This window comes from Mercenaria mercenaria, chromosome 11 (assembly GCF_021730395.1).
Source record: "Mercenaria mercenaria strain notata chromosome 11, MADL_Memer_1, whole genome shotgun sequence".
NCBI classification, from domain to species: Eukaryota; Metazoa; Mollusca; class Bivalvia; order Venerida; family Veneridae; genus Mercenaria; species Mercenaria mercenaria.
The window spans coordinates 38065274-38083306 of NC_069371.1; the positions used below are offsets into that span (position 1 = coordinate 38065274).

Sequence of the window (18033 nt, forward strand, 5' to 3'; positions counted from 1 at the left end):
GTATAAATAAATTAATAATAACAACTCAAAATGACACTGAATATTACAACTGTACACAGTATCTACATATTGTACATATTTACAAGCAGTAATAAGAAAATTACACTAACACTAGTTCCAAAATTTACACACAACACAGCTTTCTGACCGATATAAAACTGTACATAAGCATATCTATATTACCAGTTAAATTGAAAGACAATAACATGATATTGGTTAACATATATTGTAGAGTTTCGCTTTTGAACAGTTTGGTAGAGGGGCTTTGTTAGCTAAACATTTACAAATGCTGGTTCCGCAACGGAAGGAAATTATCATTAAACTGAACATAACTCACAACAAGAATGGTATGAACAGTGTGTGACACATGTCCCCTAAAAATGCTTGACAAAATTTTAGATAGAGTCCACAACACAGCATTAACTCCAGAATAAAGTAATAAGACATCAAAGTCCCAATAACATGCGCATATCCACTTCATGTCAATGTCGTAACCCAGGTCTCATTTCATCTGGTTGAAAACTGTAGGGGTAGTTGAGTTTATAATGATCTTATATAGCTGTTATATTTCAAAATCCAAGCAATGGTCAGAGCTCCAAAAGTAATAATCGGGCAATAAAAGTCCTGACAACATTCATGTGTCAACTTCATGTTGATGATGTATACAAAGTTTCATTTCAACTGAATGGAATCGGCAGGAGTTCAGTACACAAAAAAGGGTGATGGGTAGATAGCTAATAAATACATTAAGCTTTTTTCAAGACATTATCAATATCCGAGTTTCGGAAAGACATACTTTGGTCTTCAGATGATACGCTGTTTATAAAAAATCTGGATTCAAAATAAACAAGAGCTATCTAAATACTGGACACTTTACTATGTCTGAAGTCCTTCTTACATACAAATGCTTTTAGAAAATAAAATGGGCATAATTTTGCCAAACTGTAATCACAAAGTATAGAATTTGCTATGTGTATAATCTCATAATGCCAAAAACGTGTGAACAATCTGAAAACATTTAGTCATGTAGTTTCTGAGAAACATGCTTACATGCAAAACTTTCACAAAACTATGTTAAAAGGCACATAATTTAATAAAAAATAAAAGTTAGATATATAACTTGCCCGGTGAGGTCATCCCATAATGCCAAAGCTATGTATGAAGGCATTTGGCTTAGTAAGTTTTGAAAAACCTGCTTAGATGCAAAACATTTATCAAACGTTTTAAGTTACAAAGGGGCAAAATATTGTCAAAAAAGGGTTATGTAACTTGTCCTTAGAAGTCATCTCATGATGCCAAGAATATTTGTGACATTTGAAAACCTGCTTACATGCAAATCTTTTGTGAAGTGAATGCCAATGCCAACAAAGAAGTGAGAACAAAAGCTCTACTATTTGAAAAGCACACACATCAGAATGAATACAATATCAAACAAAACCTTGATTATGAATATCTTGGCACACAATTTAGATTCTATCATATAAGTAAATCCACACACAGAAAATCATAGTTTGTTTGGATCTCTCACTTCACACCAGCACAAACTGTTGCTATCTTAGTTTATGATATTTGTTTAGGAAGTAATATATTCCAAACAGTGATTTTATTACAGAATAAAATTCTGATGCAAAGTTTTGATCAATGCAAAGGAATAGTGATGCATTAGTATGTAAGTGAACAACAAAGATTTTATCAATAGAAACTCACTGAGATATTCCATTTTGATTCTAACTAATATGTAGGACTGCTTTCTACTTTCTTAATGACATCCACTAAATACATGCTCATTTCATGTCATAGATTCATTTACAGTGCATTGCTAAAACGATTGACACTATGATGTAACATAGTGATTTTGCTGCACAATAACAGCATACTCTTGATCTTTGCTGAGCAGGAAAACTAATCAGGCCTTGTTAGAGTATTCTTTATTAAAGCAGGGACTTCAGGATTAACTGGATAACTATGATGCTTTGCTCAACATCTCTGTAACTTCAATTCTTGCCGACTCAACTGACTGTAACTGAATCATGAATTTTTAACTAGTATAATTACGAGATGTTTGTAACAGTCTGTAACATGCATATGTCTACCTTTTATCTCTCAGTATACAAAATTAGAAAATCATTGTTAACTAAAATTTTCATTGCATGTAAAATATATGTAAGCAACTGAGAATCAAAATGACTTCCGAATATACACAAGACTAGTGTTGTAATATGAACCCATATTATACAGTTGCAGGCGATGACATTCCCATATTTTAAATAAAGATATAAGTGCCCCAAATATTACATATCACAAAATATTTCCTATGCCATCAAACTACACTCTAGGTTGAGTGATATTCAAGACAGTTTTATTTTAACAAAATCACACAGGCTCGCATGACATTAATTTAGTAAAACTCAACCCATCTCAGAAGTTATCCTCTTGACAGTTTCTATTCATATCAACTTAGAAATTGGAAATTAATATTTATTTATTTATTTATTTGGGTTTTACGGCGCACCATCACAAATTAATAACATATGTCAATATGATAGGTGACTTACAACATCAATGATTATACACTACTATCTGTTTAGCTTTGATGCAGTTTAGCTTCTTTTTATAAAAATTACATCAATATGAATCTCAAAATTATAAAATCAAAACATATATTTGAACAATATTTGTAATTGCTAAAGGGCTTCACATGTAGGTCATTTTTCCACATCCACATCCAACATGAAAGAACATGCAGTTGCACCTGCTTTAGATGCCACCTGTTTCAAGCAGCCAATTTACTTAAGCAACCAGTCAGCTAACTTCCCAAACTGGATTTTTGTTCTAATTATATCAACTTGTCTTGCTGTAAGCAGCTAGTGCTTGCACTCTTGACAAGCTTCTTAATCCAGGTTTGACTTATTCAATGTATATTCTGTTTAAAAAAGTCTACACACATATATGTGGTACTTGCATCAGGGCCCTATACCTGTGCTGACACACTCATATCCTAGCCATTTGCTAACTGTCACAACAAAATTATTATAACTAAATCCATGCTTCTTCTCAAAAGTCAGTGGACAGTTTATCATGTTCATAATGAACTGGCACATTCACTGCTGAAGGATTTCAGTCTACTGAAACTAACACTGGCCTTACTGTTTTGAGCCTTAGAACTGCAAGTTTATCTATATAAGATTACTGTCCTCTTCCTTTGTGCCACTGTCTTCCTCCAGGGGGCGCTCTTCTATATTTGGCATTGGAGTAGTCCCCCCTGATGACGGAGTGGCTTGTGGGGTGTCATGGCGTTGCCAAAGAGACCTGGCTCTTATATCGTCTAAATTCTCATAATACCCCCTAGCTCTTCTAGTTCTTAGATCATGCATGTAAAGTGCACTGAAACTCATATCTGTGGACATGAGTTCAATCTGCCCCTCGTCATAATGTCTCTGAGATGTAGAAGTTGGTTGTAACAGGGAAGATGGCGGGTGTATGAGAGAGTGAGGCTGGGACAAGGGTTGAAGTGTAGGAGGTCCCGTCATGGAGGAACTGGGACTATGAAAACTGGTTCCAAGTCCACCGCCTGATCCAGCTAGTGGTCCCTCTGACTGAGATACTGCCCCTCGCATTTTTGGTGTTACACCTGAAAATAACAAACTTTTATTAAATAAAGTTAAAATGTTACAAACTTTATACATTTGTAAAGTATATTCTACAGAACATGTCAGTGAGTTTCTGTCACAAGCAACTGATATAGTAGCCGACTACAGCGTCAATTTCATTAAAACTGACTAGACAATAAATTTGTTTGTCTGTTTGGTATGGGTTTAATACCAATTTAAACAGCAGTTCAGTTATGTAAATGTGGCAGGTTAAGCTAACTGTTTTTGAAATCTGCACCAGTACTAATTTGTTCTCTGAATTAACAAACAACTTTCCCACATGAATCAAGAGATGGAGGCCTGCTGGAGCCCAGCGACTTCAGACATAGTCAAAAAGTCAGGGATGACCACTTGACTACAGTCCTGTAAGTTACCTGCTGAACTAGACAGGAAGGCTTTTAGAGACTTCTTGTAATGCAAAAACAGTGACATTCTACATACTCTACCATCAATGGGTGGAGCACCTGGTCTCCGTTCCATATATTTTATGTTTTGATTGCTCCAAACACTGGATAACTGAAGTATTTTGCTCAGTATTTTACAATATAAACATCCACTTTAAACAAAGAAATTTACCTGATGCAAAAGGAGCAGACATGTTTACAGATGGCGACAGCATTGCACTCTGACCAGTTATACTGGATACCAGGCTGGCATACTAGAATATGAATTAAACAGAATTTCTAATACACATTTAGAAAACCTTGGGACAGAAAATACAAACCAATAGCACTGAATATACTTATATGAAGTTGTTACTAAAGACAGATTTTATCAAATATTGATTAAAAAAAACCCCTTTAATGAAAGGCATTTGCTGTTCTTGGTTTCTGCTAAACTTAATTCCACTAGAATTTCAATAAATGATCTTAACATATACTAATAGTAATGTTAGAACTGATCCTGTTAATCATAAATTTTCATGTGGGACTAATTTTGTGGATTTTATGGTTGCATCAATGCACAAAATCAAAGGCAATTAACAAAAAAACATTTTCATTTATCTAATCTTTAAATTTGAAATTCATTGTCCCCAGAAATAGTCTATTTTGGTTAAAACCACAATTTTTTATGCTAACAAAATTATATATTTTGAAGGAAAATTTACAAAATATATTGATTCTTCATATTCACTGAATCATACAAATACAGATTGCACTACTGAAGTTTAAATCTCACCCCAAGCCCTACACCAGTGGCTCCACTAGGTATCATACTCTGAAATGGTCCTCCCATAAGGTCTTGCTGCATTGAACTCATAGCTACAACATCTCGCTGTACTGAAAATATGCATATCACCAGTTTGTAAAATATTGCCATTTTGTAGTCAAAGAAAATTAACTGTGTGTTAATATTGCTATTCTGTAGTCAAAGGAAATCAACAGTGCATTAATACTGCTATTTTGTTGTCAAAGGAAATCAACAGTGTATAAATATTGCTATTTTGTAGTCAAAGGAAATCAACAGTGCATAAATATTGCCATTTTGTAGTCAAGGAAATCAACAGTGCATTAATATTGCCATTTTGTAGTCAAAGGAAATCAACAGTACATAAATATTGCCATTTTGTAGTCAAAGGAAATCAAAAGTGCATAAATATCGCTATTCTGTAGTCAAAGGAAATCAACAGTGCATTAATATTGCTATTTTGTAGTCAAAGGAAATCAACAGTGCATAAATATTGCCATTTTATAGGCAAAGTAATAAACAGTGTGTAAATATTGCACTTTGTATTAAAAGAAAATTCACAGTGAGTAAATATTGATATGATACCACTCAGTAGTTGATATCTTTCAAACTAAAAGCGTAAATATTAAAAAGATGTTCAGCTGTACACAAAGGTAATTCTACAACACTTACAGAAAAGAAAAAACTTTTACAATTTCAAAATTAATAATCTTTTTCTATATATCATACAATAAAGTTCAGTCTAATGATGTCACAATTAGTGTCATTAAATATGTAAAAAAATATTACTGTGATCTTTGACATTATTCAAGAACATGCTGCAGTTTTCTGGAGGTTTCCACTCTGGATTGGTTAACTGAAAAATAAAATTATAACATAATTTACCACTACCACTAGTTTTTCAATCATCCATATATGTGACGCACCATGACATTTTGGGTCCAAATTCAGCGTTACGTTATTTGAGAAAACATCGATTAAAGTTACGTCACAAAAAAAATGGTGGACGTTACCACGTGTTCGCGGCAATTAATGCATTTCTTGTTTTCAATAATACTCTACCTTGCCACAAGAAAAAAATGAAGTGACATTTATAAACATTTCCGTGTTTTGCAATTCTGTTTCTTTATAAAATTTAAATGATTGTTAATTTATCGCCCTTTGAATCGACACGCCATTTGTAAACTTCGAAGGTCGCGGAGAAAATGAAACTACCAAAAACAATTATTTGATGATTTATTTCGATTGTATAAAGAATGACAGTTAGCGAATCTCAAGGTAAGTAAGTATTTAAGCGATATGTAGTGTTAAAAATATTATTTGAGTTCATATCGACAGTTTTGTCCGATATCTTTTCCAAAAATAGCCCGGATTTGACACTAATGACAGATTCGAGGTAGATGTAGCGCAGTTCAAATTTTATTTACAAGTGTCAATATATTGTAGACTATATTTTATTTGCTGAATCTGCCATGAATTCAACTTTTTTTAAATCGGTTTTGACTCTTACTCAGTAGAATCTGTATGCAAGACAATTACAAGAAGACCTTGTGACTCTGGTGCTAGACAAAATTACAACAGTCAGTCATAATGTTTAGTTACATATTAAAGTTAAAGCCCTGATCATTTTATAAATATAGCCATGCCATGAAAGTGACTGATTAAGAATAGTTGAAACACATCTATTGTCAGCTTCAACCACTAATTTCTTACATGTAATGTCAAATCAGTCCATACATAAAACTTCTACAAGGCATAAATATTGTTTTTACTTGGAAAGAGACAGTTTTTTCCAAAGCTTTTCATGTTAAATTTGCATACTGTTCACTTGGCCATTATTTCTGGATTCCTCACCATTTTGTACTGTTCTTGGCAAGTGACTAAAACCCACTTAGTAAAATAAATAAACTTTAGATACATTCTGTTTTGAAAGCCTTGCCAGGAATTCAAACCTATTACTCTTTTTATAGAAGTCTTTGTGCTAAATAAGTACTGAGCTAACTGCCCAGGGCATTTTTTATCTAACATTTCAGCCTTTTCAGTATTTTTTTTTCATTTTACAGATCAACCACTGAGGATTGTTTGGCATGATTCAATGACCTTAAACAGTGAAATGATTTTCCAGGAAGGTCTATACACAACAAGCTGGATTTTATGGGGGTTTGTAAATTTCTTCATACATTTTTACACTTACTATACTGCTATTCTAAGAAAGATAAAGACATTAAAGTAGCATAAACATAAGTGATCTATTTCATTCATAACATTTTAAGAGAAATGATTTTGATTATAGACCCATTCAACAAATATGTGTAATATATTAAGAAGTGAATAAGTAATGACATACAATAATTGAATATATCATGTATGTATTTTTTCATATTTTCAAAATTATTTTTACAGTATTTGTGTTTGCATTAAGTTTGATTGCATGAATTGTATGTCTAGACTGTAGGAATCTTAGCTAGTTTATGTATTCTTGAAAAGCTACTTTTTCTGTATGAATACTGTAAGATGTTGGATGAGTTTATACTTATCAAATCTGCTTTCAGTCAGCTTTTAACAAAAAGACTCTCTTAAGCTTAAAAAGATGCTTTACAGTCTTATATTCTGTAACCTTATACTAATCTTATTAAAATGAAGTTCTAATGTTGATGAATTTTTGTTTTGCAGAGATGAAAGAACTATGAATATGTAAATGGGAATGAAACAGAAGGAATTAATATGTTCTACTGATCATCCAGCTGAAATCATGCCTGTGGAATAGAGTGCATGTCACAAATACTGATATGAGCAAATAACTCCATATTGCACAAATAATGTCATGTTTCCTGCCCTCATGACCTGAAAAAGTTAAAAATTCTAGTTCAAATTACAAATGTGTTTCAAGAAAAGGTAAAACTTAGTCAACTGTGAGAAATATTGGGTAAAAGTAGTGTTTTGATGTCATGACAGCTGTGAAATTGTTTGAGAAGCACTATCTTAATTGTTCTAACAATACAGAATTTAACATAAATTTTCTAAAACTGCATGCATGAAATACTAAGACATGTCTGTTGAATGAATCCTAGTTGTTTCAAAACTACAACATGTGTGACATTAAAGCACAACAATTTTCACAATAAAAACTGCCTTGCCAGTGTGAGTGTAGGAAGGATTTTTCCAGAAATGGCAGAAAACTACCAATATAGCAGAAAATATTTGTTACTGGCTGAATATAATATATTTTATTTCAAGAATTAATCATGTTAATCCATGGTTATAATTGTGTTAAAAGATATTTTTACATGACATGACCTTTGCAGAAATAGCTATTTTTTTTGCAAAACATTGTGAGTTGCCATGGTAACACAAATTTGACTTAAATTTAGATTTGTTTGATTATGTAGACAGCATGTGTCTTCTTTATATTCTGCTAATCAGACTATGTTCTGCAAGAAAATATCTTTTATGTGTAACCATCAACAAAACATGTCATAACACAAATCTGTCATAAAATGGCAGAGCTGTAATGCAGGTAGGCATATCAGGAAAATATGTAGTTCTCAAAGACAAGTTATATTACATAAAATGATGTTTGTTTTTTATAAATGATCATAATTGACCATTTGTGGTGTAAAACAAATGTATACTGAACACATGCTAAATGAATGTTCTGATTCTTTCTGGAAAATTTACAAAAAACTACTATTTTAAGAAAAGAGTGTATTGTTGCCATGGTAACATTAATTTAACTTTTAAATTATTTTGGATATCATCATATGTAAACAACATCTTTCTTGTTTATATGTTAAGCTGTATTATGTTAGTGAATATATTTTCATATGTAATAATTGCATCAACAAAGCACTATGTTATTACACAAGCCTGCCTTAAAATGGCAATAGTTGTAACTGAGAGAGGTGTATCTGAAAATTATGTATTTCTCAAACCATATTACATTAATTTTCAGGGAATGATGTCTACTCTCTTACTTTTAAATAAGAAGACAGACAGCTTTTGATATAAATATATGAAAAAAAACTTCCAATATTCAATTTATTACAAAGAAATTGCCAAAAATGTTAGTATTTTTGTAAGAAAATACCACATTGTTGCCATGGAAATGTTAGTATTTTTGTAAGAAAATACCACATTGTTGCCATGGTAATGATTCACTGATCAGTAATCTAAGTCTTTTGAAATTTTAGCAAACTCACAGTTGATAATAACAGTCTAATAATTATATTTTCTTGCCTGATATTCTTTCTTACTCTTTAATAGATAAAGTGTCTATAATAATAAGATTAATGTCCTAGTTTTTGGGATGTTGTCTAATTTGATATCAAATAAATTCTGTATCTTGTTCAAAAGAATGTCATAAAACAGTTGTCTGTAAACTGTTAGCACACTAGAAAAAGTTAATTGTGTATTTATTTCACATTCTATGTAATTTATTGCCAGATTCATCAAAAAACTGTTAAAAAAGAGGTTAAACAACAGTGTTGCTATAGAAACGATTTTTAGAACATAAATATTTTTATACTACATGAAAGAAAGAGACAAAAAGAAATACATTCCATTAATTGCATGTTGCTTTTGTTATTTTATCATGTATTTTATCTTGATATTATTTAAATATGGTGTCATTATTAAGATAAACTGCCTCAATTTTGATACAGTTAGACAAAAACATGGTGTCCGAAAAGTGGTAATATCTCCATGACAACGACTGATTTTTGTTGTCAAATTGAAGATTTTTACTCAGAACCGGTCAGTCTGTCAAAATTAGCCCAAAACCCCATTTTTGACCAAAATTGCATTTGGACCCAAAATCTCATGCTCTGTCACATATTTCAAGAGAGGATTTTTTCAAACATCCATGTTCAACTTTAAGGCCAGACTTGAACATAAGAGTTGACCACTATCAGTTAGTTTGAACACCATTCATGGTGTAGAATTCTTTTGTGTGAAGAAGTTGAAAGTACTGTTCAGTTGCCATCATTAAAGTAGGAAAGTTGCTGTATATCCTAAATTGTACAAAAATTAATCATTTCACACTGTTAGTACTTTGTTATTAAACTGACAAATAAAATATATAAGAGGATCCTTTGGAGGTATAGAAAGCAAACAAGCAAAATAACAGCAGCCTTGAGTGGGTTTGAGTCTGGTCTCAAAATATCAAGTCAATGGTAATAAAATCTTCTATAAAGTCCATTTCTTTCAAAATAAAATATTAGCTTACATGGAAATGCATTTCTATAATGAACTTACATGAAAATATATGACAGAAATTTCTATTATGAATTTACATGGAAATGCACAACAGACACTTCTATTATGAACCTGCATGAAAATACACAAGAGACGCTTCTATGAATGCACATGAGACATTTTTATTCCAAACTTACATGGAAATGCATGAGAGACATTTCTATGATGGACTTACATGGAAATGCATGAGAGACATTTCTATGATGGACTTAATGGAAATGCATGAGAGACATTTTTTTATGAACTTAAATGTAAATGCACAAGAGACATTTCTATTATTAACTTACATGGAAATGCATAAGGGACATTTCTATCTTGCCATCCTCTCCTTGTTCTTTCTGACTGGCCTGTGACTCCTGTTCCTCAGTCCACTAAGACGACAGTTTGAAAAATACAGTTACAATTGAAATTTATGCAGAATATTGTGTATTTTCTGCTTCTATTCAAGCAGTTTGATTTCCTACATCCATACCTGTTCTGAAGAATTTGCTTGTTATATTTTGGGAGATATGCTAATTAAAATTTAAAACAATTTTAGAAGCATACATATTTTGGGAGATATGCTAATTAATATTCATAACAATTTTAGAATCATACTTTCTCAAAAAAATTAGCAAACTCGAACGATAATGAATATAATAAAATACAGTTTTGCACAACGTCAACATTTTGCTAGTGGGAGACAGATGCCAGGAAAAAATCTCTGATTATTAAATTTCCATATTACATTTATATGTCATAATTATATTTTCATTAATTTCATCAACTTTAAATCTGTCAAGGTAAACTTTCTTAACAATAAAACTACCATACTTCAAAATTATTTGATTTTGTTTGGTTTGAAAAGGAATGGTCATTTTGCTGGATGAATTTGCTGGCTTTCAAATTTCAAAGACAAAACAGATAAGGATATCCAAAGTCCATTGAATCAGCTGGAAAAAAAAACACTGTTGCCAGTTAGGTAAAATTAAGATAAATGGAAAGCTGTATATTAAAATTATGGATATAAAACCTTTGTGTGGAATTTTCTGTATGGCATTTTAACTCAAAAATTGAATTAACGTAATTGTATTTTAATGTAATCAATTATTTCTGATAAATCGGATTATATGTCAATCTAATTAATCACAATATAATGGTAATTGAATGTAATTGATTACTGAACCAGGTCATACCTGTGGATTTCCATGTTTCCTTATGTCCATTTGAGCAAATGAGCAGACATCTCCCACACCTACAACATCCACTGTAAAGTTATGGAAGAACTCAACAAAATCACCGGCTTTACCTCGGAACTTGAATATCAGTATCAGAGGAGTAATCAATGGACTCAACAACTCCTCCACAAGATATATCTGTAAATATATATAAGATAAGGATGGCATATCATTATCCTATAAAACTGGCATATTCTGTAACTCTGCTCCTATGTCAACAAATGTCTACTGGCTTGGAGAGTACCACTCAAGATATTTCACACATAAATTTTTGTTTGGTTTTAAGTCACGCCAACAAGATTTTGGGGTAACTTTCCAACTTTCTGAAGGTAGAAAAATTAATTTTATAACAGACACCAGGTGCCTCTACAGGCATAAATAAAGGTATAGAGGACACCAACCTTCTGTAAGGTAGCCTGAAGGCCTCCTCACATGAAATTATTCTACACCCCAAGCGAGAATTCCAAGCTACAACTTACACCCATTAGAAAAACATATAGGCCTTACCTATCAACCTGTCCAAAATGTTTCTTCAAATGGGTATACCTCTAAATATATGACAGTATTAATAAGAAAATTTAAGAAATAATAAGTTCCCAATTGTATTTTATCGTAGAATTTTTTTTTTAACCCGTGTTTTGAGTTTTGATATATTGTTTCACATAAGAACTAATAACTCGGGTTATTCTACGATAAATCACACTTGGGAACTTGTTATTTCGATTCTAACATGACATACTACTAGTATCAACAGAGTTAGAACAAGAGCTGTCACAGGAGACAGTGCGCTCGACTATTTCGATGCTGGATTGTGAATCTGGGCACAACTGAGGAAACTGGAACTGTCACTAGAGATTTTAATGACTCCAATGGTGGACGAAGATATTGCACAATAGCTTGAGTCTGTTAAAAATATTAAGTAATAAGAGAGGTAAATATAAAGTCTATCAAAACACTATATAACTATAATTCTAAACAAAAAGGGGGCATAATTCAAAAAATATCGGTGCAGGCGTTATGCAACTTGTGTCATATGATGAGGGTGATGATGTGGAACAAGTACTTCAAGTCTGAATCAAATGCATTTCATAATAACTGAGATATAGTGAAAATGCATCAAAATTTTAACCTGAAATTCTAAGTAAAAGGGGGCATAATTCATGAAACATTGGTGTCAGAGTTATGCACCTTGTGTCATATGATGTTGGTGATGATGTTGAACAACTACTTCAAGTATGAATAAAATCCATTCAGTAATAACAGAGACAGAGTAAAAGTGCATCAAAACTTTAACCTAAAATTCTAAGTAAAAAGGGGGAATAATTCATGAAACATTTGTGCCAGAGTTATGCACCTTGTGTCATATGATGTGGGTGATGATGTTGAACAATTATTTTAAGTATGAATCAAATCCATTCAGTAATAACAGAGATAGAGTGAAAGTGCATCAAAATTTTAACCTGAAATTCTAAGTAAAAAGGGGGAATAATTCATTAAAAAATTGTGCCAGAAATATGCACCTTGTGTCATATGAGGTGGGTGATGATGTTGAACAATTATTTTAAGTTTGAATAAATTCATTCACTAATAACAGAGATAGAGTGAAAGTGCATCAAAACTTTAACCTGAAATTCTAAGTAAAATGGGGGAATAATTCATGAAAAATTTGTGCCAGAGTTATACACCTTGTGTCATATGATGTGGGTGATGATGTTGAACAATTATTTTAAGTTTGAATCAAATCCATTCAGCAATAACAGAGACAGAGTGAAAGTGCATCAAAACTTTAACCTGAAAATCTAAGTGAAAAGGGGGGATAAATCATGAAATATTGGTGCAGGAGTTATGGCCCTTATGTCAGATGATGTGGGTGATGATAAGGAATAACTATTTTAAGTCTGAATCAAATCCATCAAGTAATTACAGAGATATGATGAAAAAAGAAAAAGTGCAAAAAAACTTTAACCAAGGTGGGGACGCGGAAAGACGCTGACGCCGGGTCGAGTAGGATAGCTCTCCTTATACTTCGTATAGTCGAGCTAAAAATGGTAACTACTTTTTACGACCGTGCTATGCCCATGGATCAGATGACATCACTGCACACGCATGGGTTATCGCAAAATAACTGTTGACTGATGTTCTTCTATGTGTAAATAGGTTATTTGCTGGTCGTGTTAGAATGTGTTAAATAACCTAGTATCATGTTTGCAACTGCAGTACATGTATGAGGTGCACTTCTCTTAGAACTGAATGAAAACCGCTCATGATATTTTCCAATTTTTAGGGTTACAATTTCTTCTCAGCTAGGTCAACATTTTTTAGAAAACCTTACCAACTGAAAAATCATTAATTTCTCGCAGGGAAACAGCTAACAAAAGTAATATACTAGAACTTACTGCTTTGAACTGGAAGAGTAGAGAAAATTCTCCTCTAACTTTGGAAGTATGAGCATTTCCGCACCAATGGTCGGGCATGTAGTGTATCTGTGCCAGAACATTCCTCATGAGAACCTCTGGACAATATACAGTATGCTAAAATATACATTAAAACATGTATAGCAACATTTTAACAGTCATAATTACACCATGTAATGAAGTTTTTATCAAGAACAAAATGAATGACATTGCACCAACTTCCTACATGACAAAGCACACTTGTGTGGAATTTTTAATTCATATCTTTATCAAGGAAAGTCAATATTTTCAAATTCAAAAATTAATTATTACACTACATACTACATTGATACAACAACCGTTTACAAAACTATAGAACAATATGCCTGCAAAAAATGGAAATTATTATGTATCACTGCTGTTGGTACTGTATTCAAAAACAGTTTTCTGTAAAACCTCACACTAAATGCATTTTTTTCTAAACACTGTCTATATGTATTGAGGGGTTAGTGCCAGAAGGTCATACATGCCAGCTTATTTTTTATGTAATTACAACCTCCTGGCTCTAACCCCTTGGACTATGCTCAAGTAAATTAAAACCATGAAAAACTCCGGACTTACCTCATCTGGTATAAAAACTTTACAGGATGTCACAATTACACCTGAAATACATTACAGATAAATAATACATACAGTCAAACCTGTATTAGCCAGCCAGTCAAAGGAGCAACACAATCTGGCTGTGTAAGGCAGGTGGCTGCTTAACAGAAGTTGAAATTTGAACAAAAAGTAAACTTGGGAAACTATCTGGTTAGCTGCATAAGGCAAGTGGTTGCTTAGTACAGGTGGCTGCAAAGGAAGGTTCAACTGTATCACAAAGACCTATAACATATCATATTTCTGACTTCCAAAAATCTTTAAAAAGTTCCTTTTTGAATGAAATTGGCAACGTCTATAAACTAGATCTGGTGTTAACAATGAAATTGCAACTTAAGAGTCTTGTTTGAACACAGACCCAACTAGAGCTGCTTTTGAGAAAAGCACATGTCTCCCACAACTGCATAATTATCTGAATAGTAGTATATGAGTCAACCATGCACCAAGACCTCAACTGCCTTATCAGACTTTCAGTGCTTTGATTATCAAAAACAAGTTTCAAGGGCTATAATTCCGAAGTGCCTGGGCCGATCTAGTTATCGAACTTGGCCAAGGACTTATTGGCAAACACATTCTGTTCAAGTTTGGTGAAGATCGGATGAGAAATGTTCGACTTAGAGGGGGGACAAGATTTGTGACGGACACACAGACACACACACAGGCATGAGTAAATCAATATGTCTCCCACACCACTGTGTGGTGGGAGACATAATTACGTGTGTTCTAGACAGCAGAATGTGGACTCTGTTGAGAGAATATCCCTCGATTCTATATAGCCTGAAATTATTTTAATTGCAATAAATAACAAGTCTTGGCTTTTTAAATAATCAAGCTCACCAGCTATGGTCATAATGGTTAGAACATGTTCCACATTGAGGACATCTTCATCTATCACAGTTAAAACAACCAAAACAGCCAACACAGAACCAGCAAAAAATGCTACATTTCTGAAATACATATAAAACAGTTCATTTATATAAATCAATAGTCTTATTATTCAAAATAATGAAATTTCAGTTGAGATTAGGCAATAGAGACTGTGTATGAACACATATGTCCAATGACTTATTAATGTCTAACACAAGTGGTAATTTCACAAATCAATAAACTTAGGAAGACATTTGACTGTAATAAACTGACAACATTTTGTTGTTTAACATCACACAGACACAATTATAGGTCATACAGCAACTTTCCCACTCCTCATGGTAGAGGAAGATCAAAGGTGCTTCTCTGAGCATCATTAGGCATCGGGAGCACCTGGGTAGAACCAATGACCTTCGCAAATCAGCTGGACAACTTCCTCACATAAAGATTCTACACCCGAACCCACAGCAGTGAGAGGCAATTCAAGTAAGCGACCTTAACCACTCAGCCATGGAGGCCCTCAAACTAACTCTATGAAATACCCAAATTAAACACACAAACCAAATATCCCAATGTATATTTGCTTTCTCAAGCATCAACTTTATTCAATTAGCACGTCATATCAGATGAAACAGTATGAATAGAACACACAATCGGTGGTTTGATTAAGCACTGACAATCTTCATACATTTTAAAAGAGTTTGATTTTGTAATGATGACTCAGCAATTATCTAGAACATACTTACTTAGCAATAATTGCTAGCAAAGGTGAAGTGAATATACTAAGATACATGTCTGCAGCTTTATAACCTCTGTTTAATCTGGAATAAACATTTCACATTTGTCAAGTCATTATTACAATTTCACATTATATTCAACAGAGTCAAATACAAACTGGAATTTATTCTCTATCATATGAGCATTATGTTTTCTTTTAGTTTCCTTTCAAGTATCTGTTTATCTTGACAATTTAACAGTTCTAGCAAGTCCTGGTTCAGAATTTACATGATTAATTCTTTTAACAAAGAATACCATGGAATTCCACTGTAACAAGATGACTGAAATACTGATAAGAAATGGAAGATTTAATTGTAGTGGTATGTTTGACAAAAACATATTAAGCATACTGTGAAATAACTTCATGTCACTTACCATAGCATGAAATTTTCTGAAATTCAATTTTGGAAGATTAAATGAACTGGAAAATATTTGTTTGCAGCGGTAACATTTTGTGAACAGACAAGACCATGAAATCTGCAAAAACTAGTTTTTTTTTGTTTTTTCTTTTTTTGAAAGTTCAGTAAACAAGAAACTCCTTTCCTTACACTGAAATCAAATTGTATTTTTGTAAATTATTACCTAGCATTGAATTCATGGTCTAGTTCATTAAAATGTCTCAGATACTGTCTGCCATAGTTGGACCTGAAAGAAAAGTATATAAAATTTTAAATCATGTTACATATTCACAGAATGGTTTAAATAAAACACTGTAATTAATTTTCACCTTTTTTATATTTTTTTTACTCTTGTTGATACTTAGCAGAACAGCTGTGACAACTGCCATCTTTACTTAAAATGTAGACTTTTACCCAGCAGCATCTAGTTAATGGTTTGTAACAAATGGTGACAACTTATACAACAGAGAACTTTTATCGAAAGAGAAGTCTAGTTCTTATATTGTTCCAACTTGAGTATTTTCAAAGGTGACTGTGAAAAATGTAAGTTCTCAACTCATTTAACTTTTCCCATTGAGTAAAATTGTCTGACCTATACAGTACTGTGTCAAGTCATATAAAATGTTCTTGTGTTTCCCTGCTAAAGTTACTGCCTTAAATGTTAAGGCAGGTCAAATCAGACAATACAGCCTAATTTCAGCACAGCCTCAACAAACTCTTTTGAAGGGGAATGTAAAAAAAGTTTCTTTAAACTTTTTCTTACCATCTTCTGGAACCAAGAAATGCTGGTTGTCTTTTAACCAACTGAAAAACAGAGCAAGTGCAATATTTAGAAATACATGTATTTTGGTTAAAAGCAAGGTAAAAGTATTGTGCAATATGCATGGTGTAAAAAAGAGCTGTCACTAATGGTGACAAATGCCCCCGCAGCACCTTGACCTTTGACCTAGTGACCTTGACCTGGTGACCCCAAAGTCAATAGGGGTCGTGTACTCAGTAAGTACTATCAGCATGTAAAGTTTGAAGGTCCTGCGTGCAGTGGTTTGCGAGTAAAAAGCCTTCATGCAAAAAGTTAACATTGGCCCTTGTGACCTTGACCTTTGACCTGGTGACCCCAAAGTCAGTAGGGGTTGTGTCCTCAATAAGTACTATCAGCACGTGAAGTTTAAAGGTCCTGGGTGCAGTATGTTGCAGGTAAAGTGCCTTCATGCAAAAATTTAACATTGGCCCCTGTGACCTTGACCTTTGACCTGGTGACCCCAAAGTCAGTAGGGGTTGTGTACTCAATAAGTACTATCTGCATGTTAAGTTTGAAGGCCCTGGGTGCAGTGGTTCGCGAGTAAAGTGCCTTCATGCAAAAAGTTAACATTTGCCACTGTGACCTTGACCTTTGACCTGGTGACCCCAATGTCAGTAGGGGTCGTGAACTCAGTAAGTACTATCAGTATGTGAAATCTGAAGGTCCTGGGTGCAGTCGTTCACGAGTAAAGTGCCTTCATGCAAAAGTTAACGTTGGCCTTCATGCAAAAAGTTAACGTTGTGAGGAACGAACGGACGGACAGTTGAAAACTAATATGCCTCCCTTCAGGGGCATAAAAATCTCTTAGTAGATTTAGAAAGATTAAAACATATT

At 33.1% G+C, this 18033-nt stretch overlaps 1 protein-coding gene and 1 long non-coding RNA gene across 2 annotated transcripts in view; one reads left to right on the forward strand and one right to left on the reverse strand.

Annotated features, from left to right (window-relative positions):
• Window positions 1-363: 363 nt before the first annotated feature.
• LOC123532473 (autophagy-related protein 9A-like) overlaps window positions 364-18033 on the reverse strand; it is a 34666-nt gene continuing 16996 nt past the window's right edge. Inside the window, exons 11-22 of the mRNA XM_045313920.2 lie at window positions 17164-17204; window positions 16585-16647; window positions 15972-16046; window positions 15196-15305; window positions 14323-14363; window positions 13705-13839; window positions 11267-11446; window positions 10379-10462; window positions 5628-5694; window positions 4830-4930; window positions 4227-4308; window positions 364-3631 (exon numbers count right to left, since the gene is read on the reverse strand). Of these exons, the coding sequence (XP_045169855.2) occupies window positions 3177-3631; window positions 4227-4308; window positions 4830-4930; window positions 5628-5694; window positions 10379-10462; window positions 11267-11446; window positions 13705-13839; window positions 14323-14363; window positions 15196-15305; window positions 15972-16046; window positions 16585-16647; window positions 17164-17204 (1434 nt within the window). The 3' untranslated portion in view covers window positions 364-3176. The remainder of the gene's footprint in view (window positions 3632-4226; window positions 4309-4829; window positions 4931-5627; window positions 5695-10378; window positions 10463-11266; window positions 11447-13704; window positions 13840-14322; window positions 14364-15195; window positions 15306-15971; window positions 16047-16584; window positions 16648-17163; window positions 17205-18033) is intronic.
• LOC128546530 (uncharacterized) lies at window positions 5717-9408 on the forward strand. The gene is made up of 3 exons (XR_008366011.1): window positions 5717-6116; window positions 6902-6998; window positions 7512-9408. It is a non-coding gene; the product is annotated as an uncharacterized LOC128546530 (long non-coding RNA).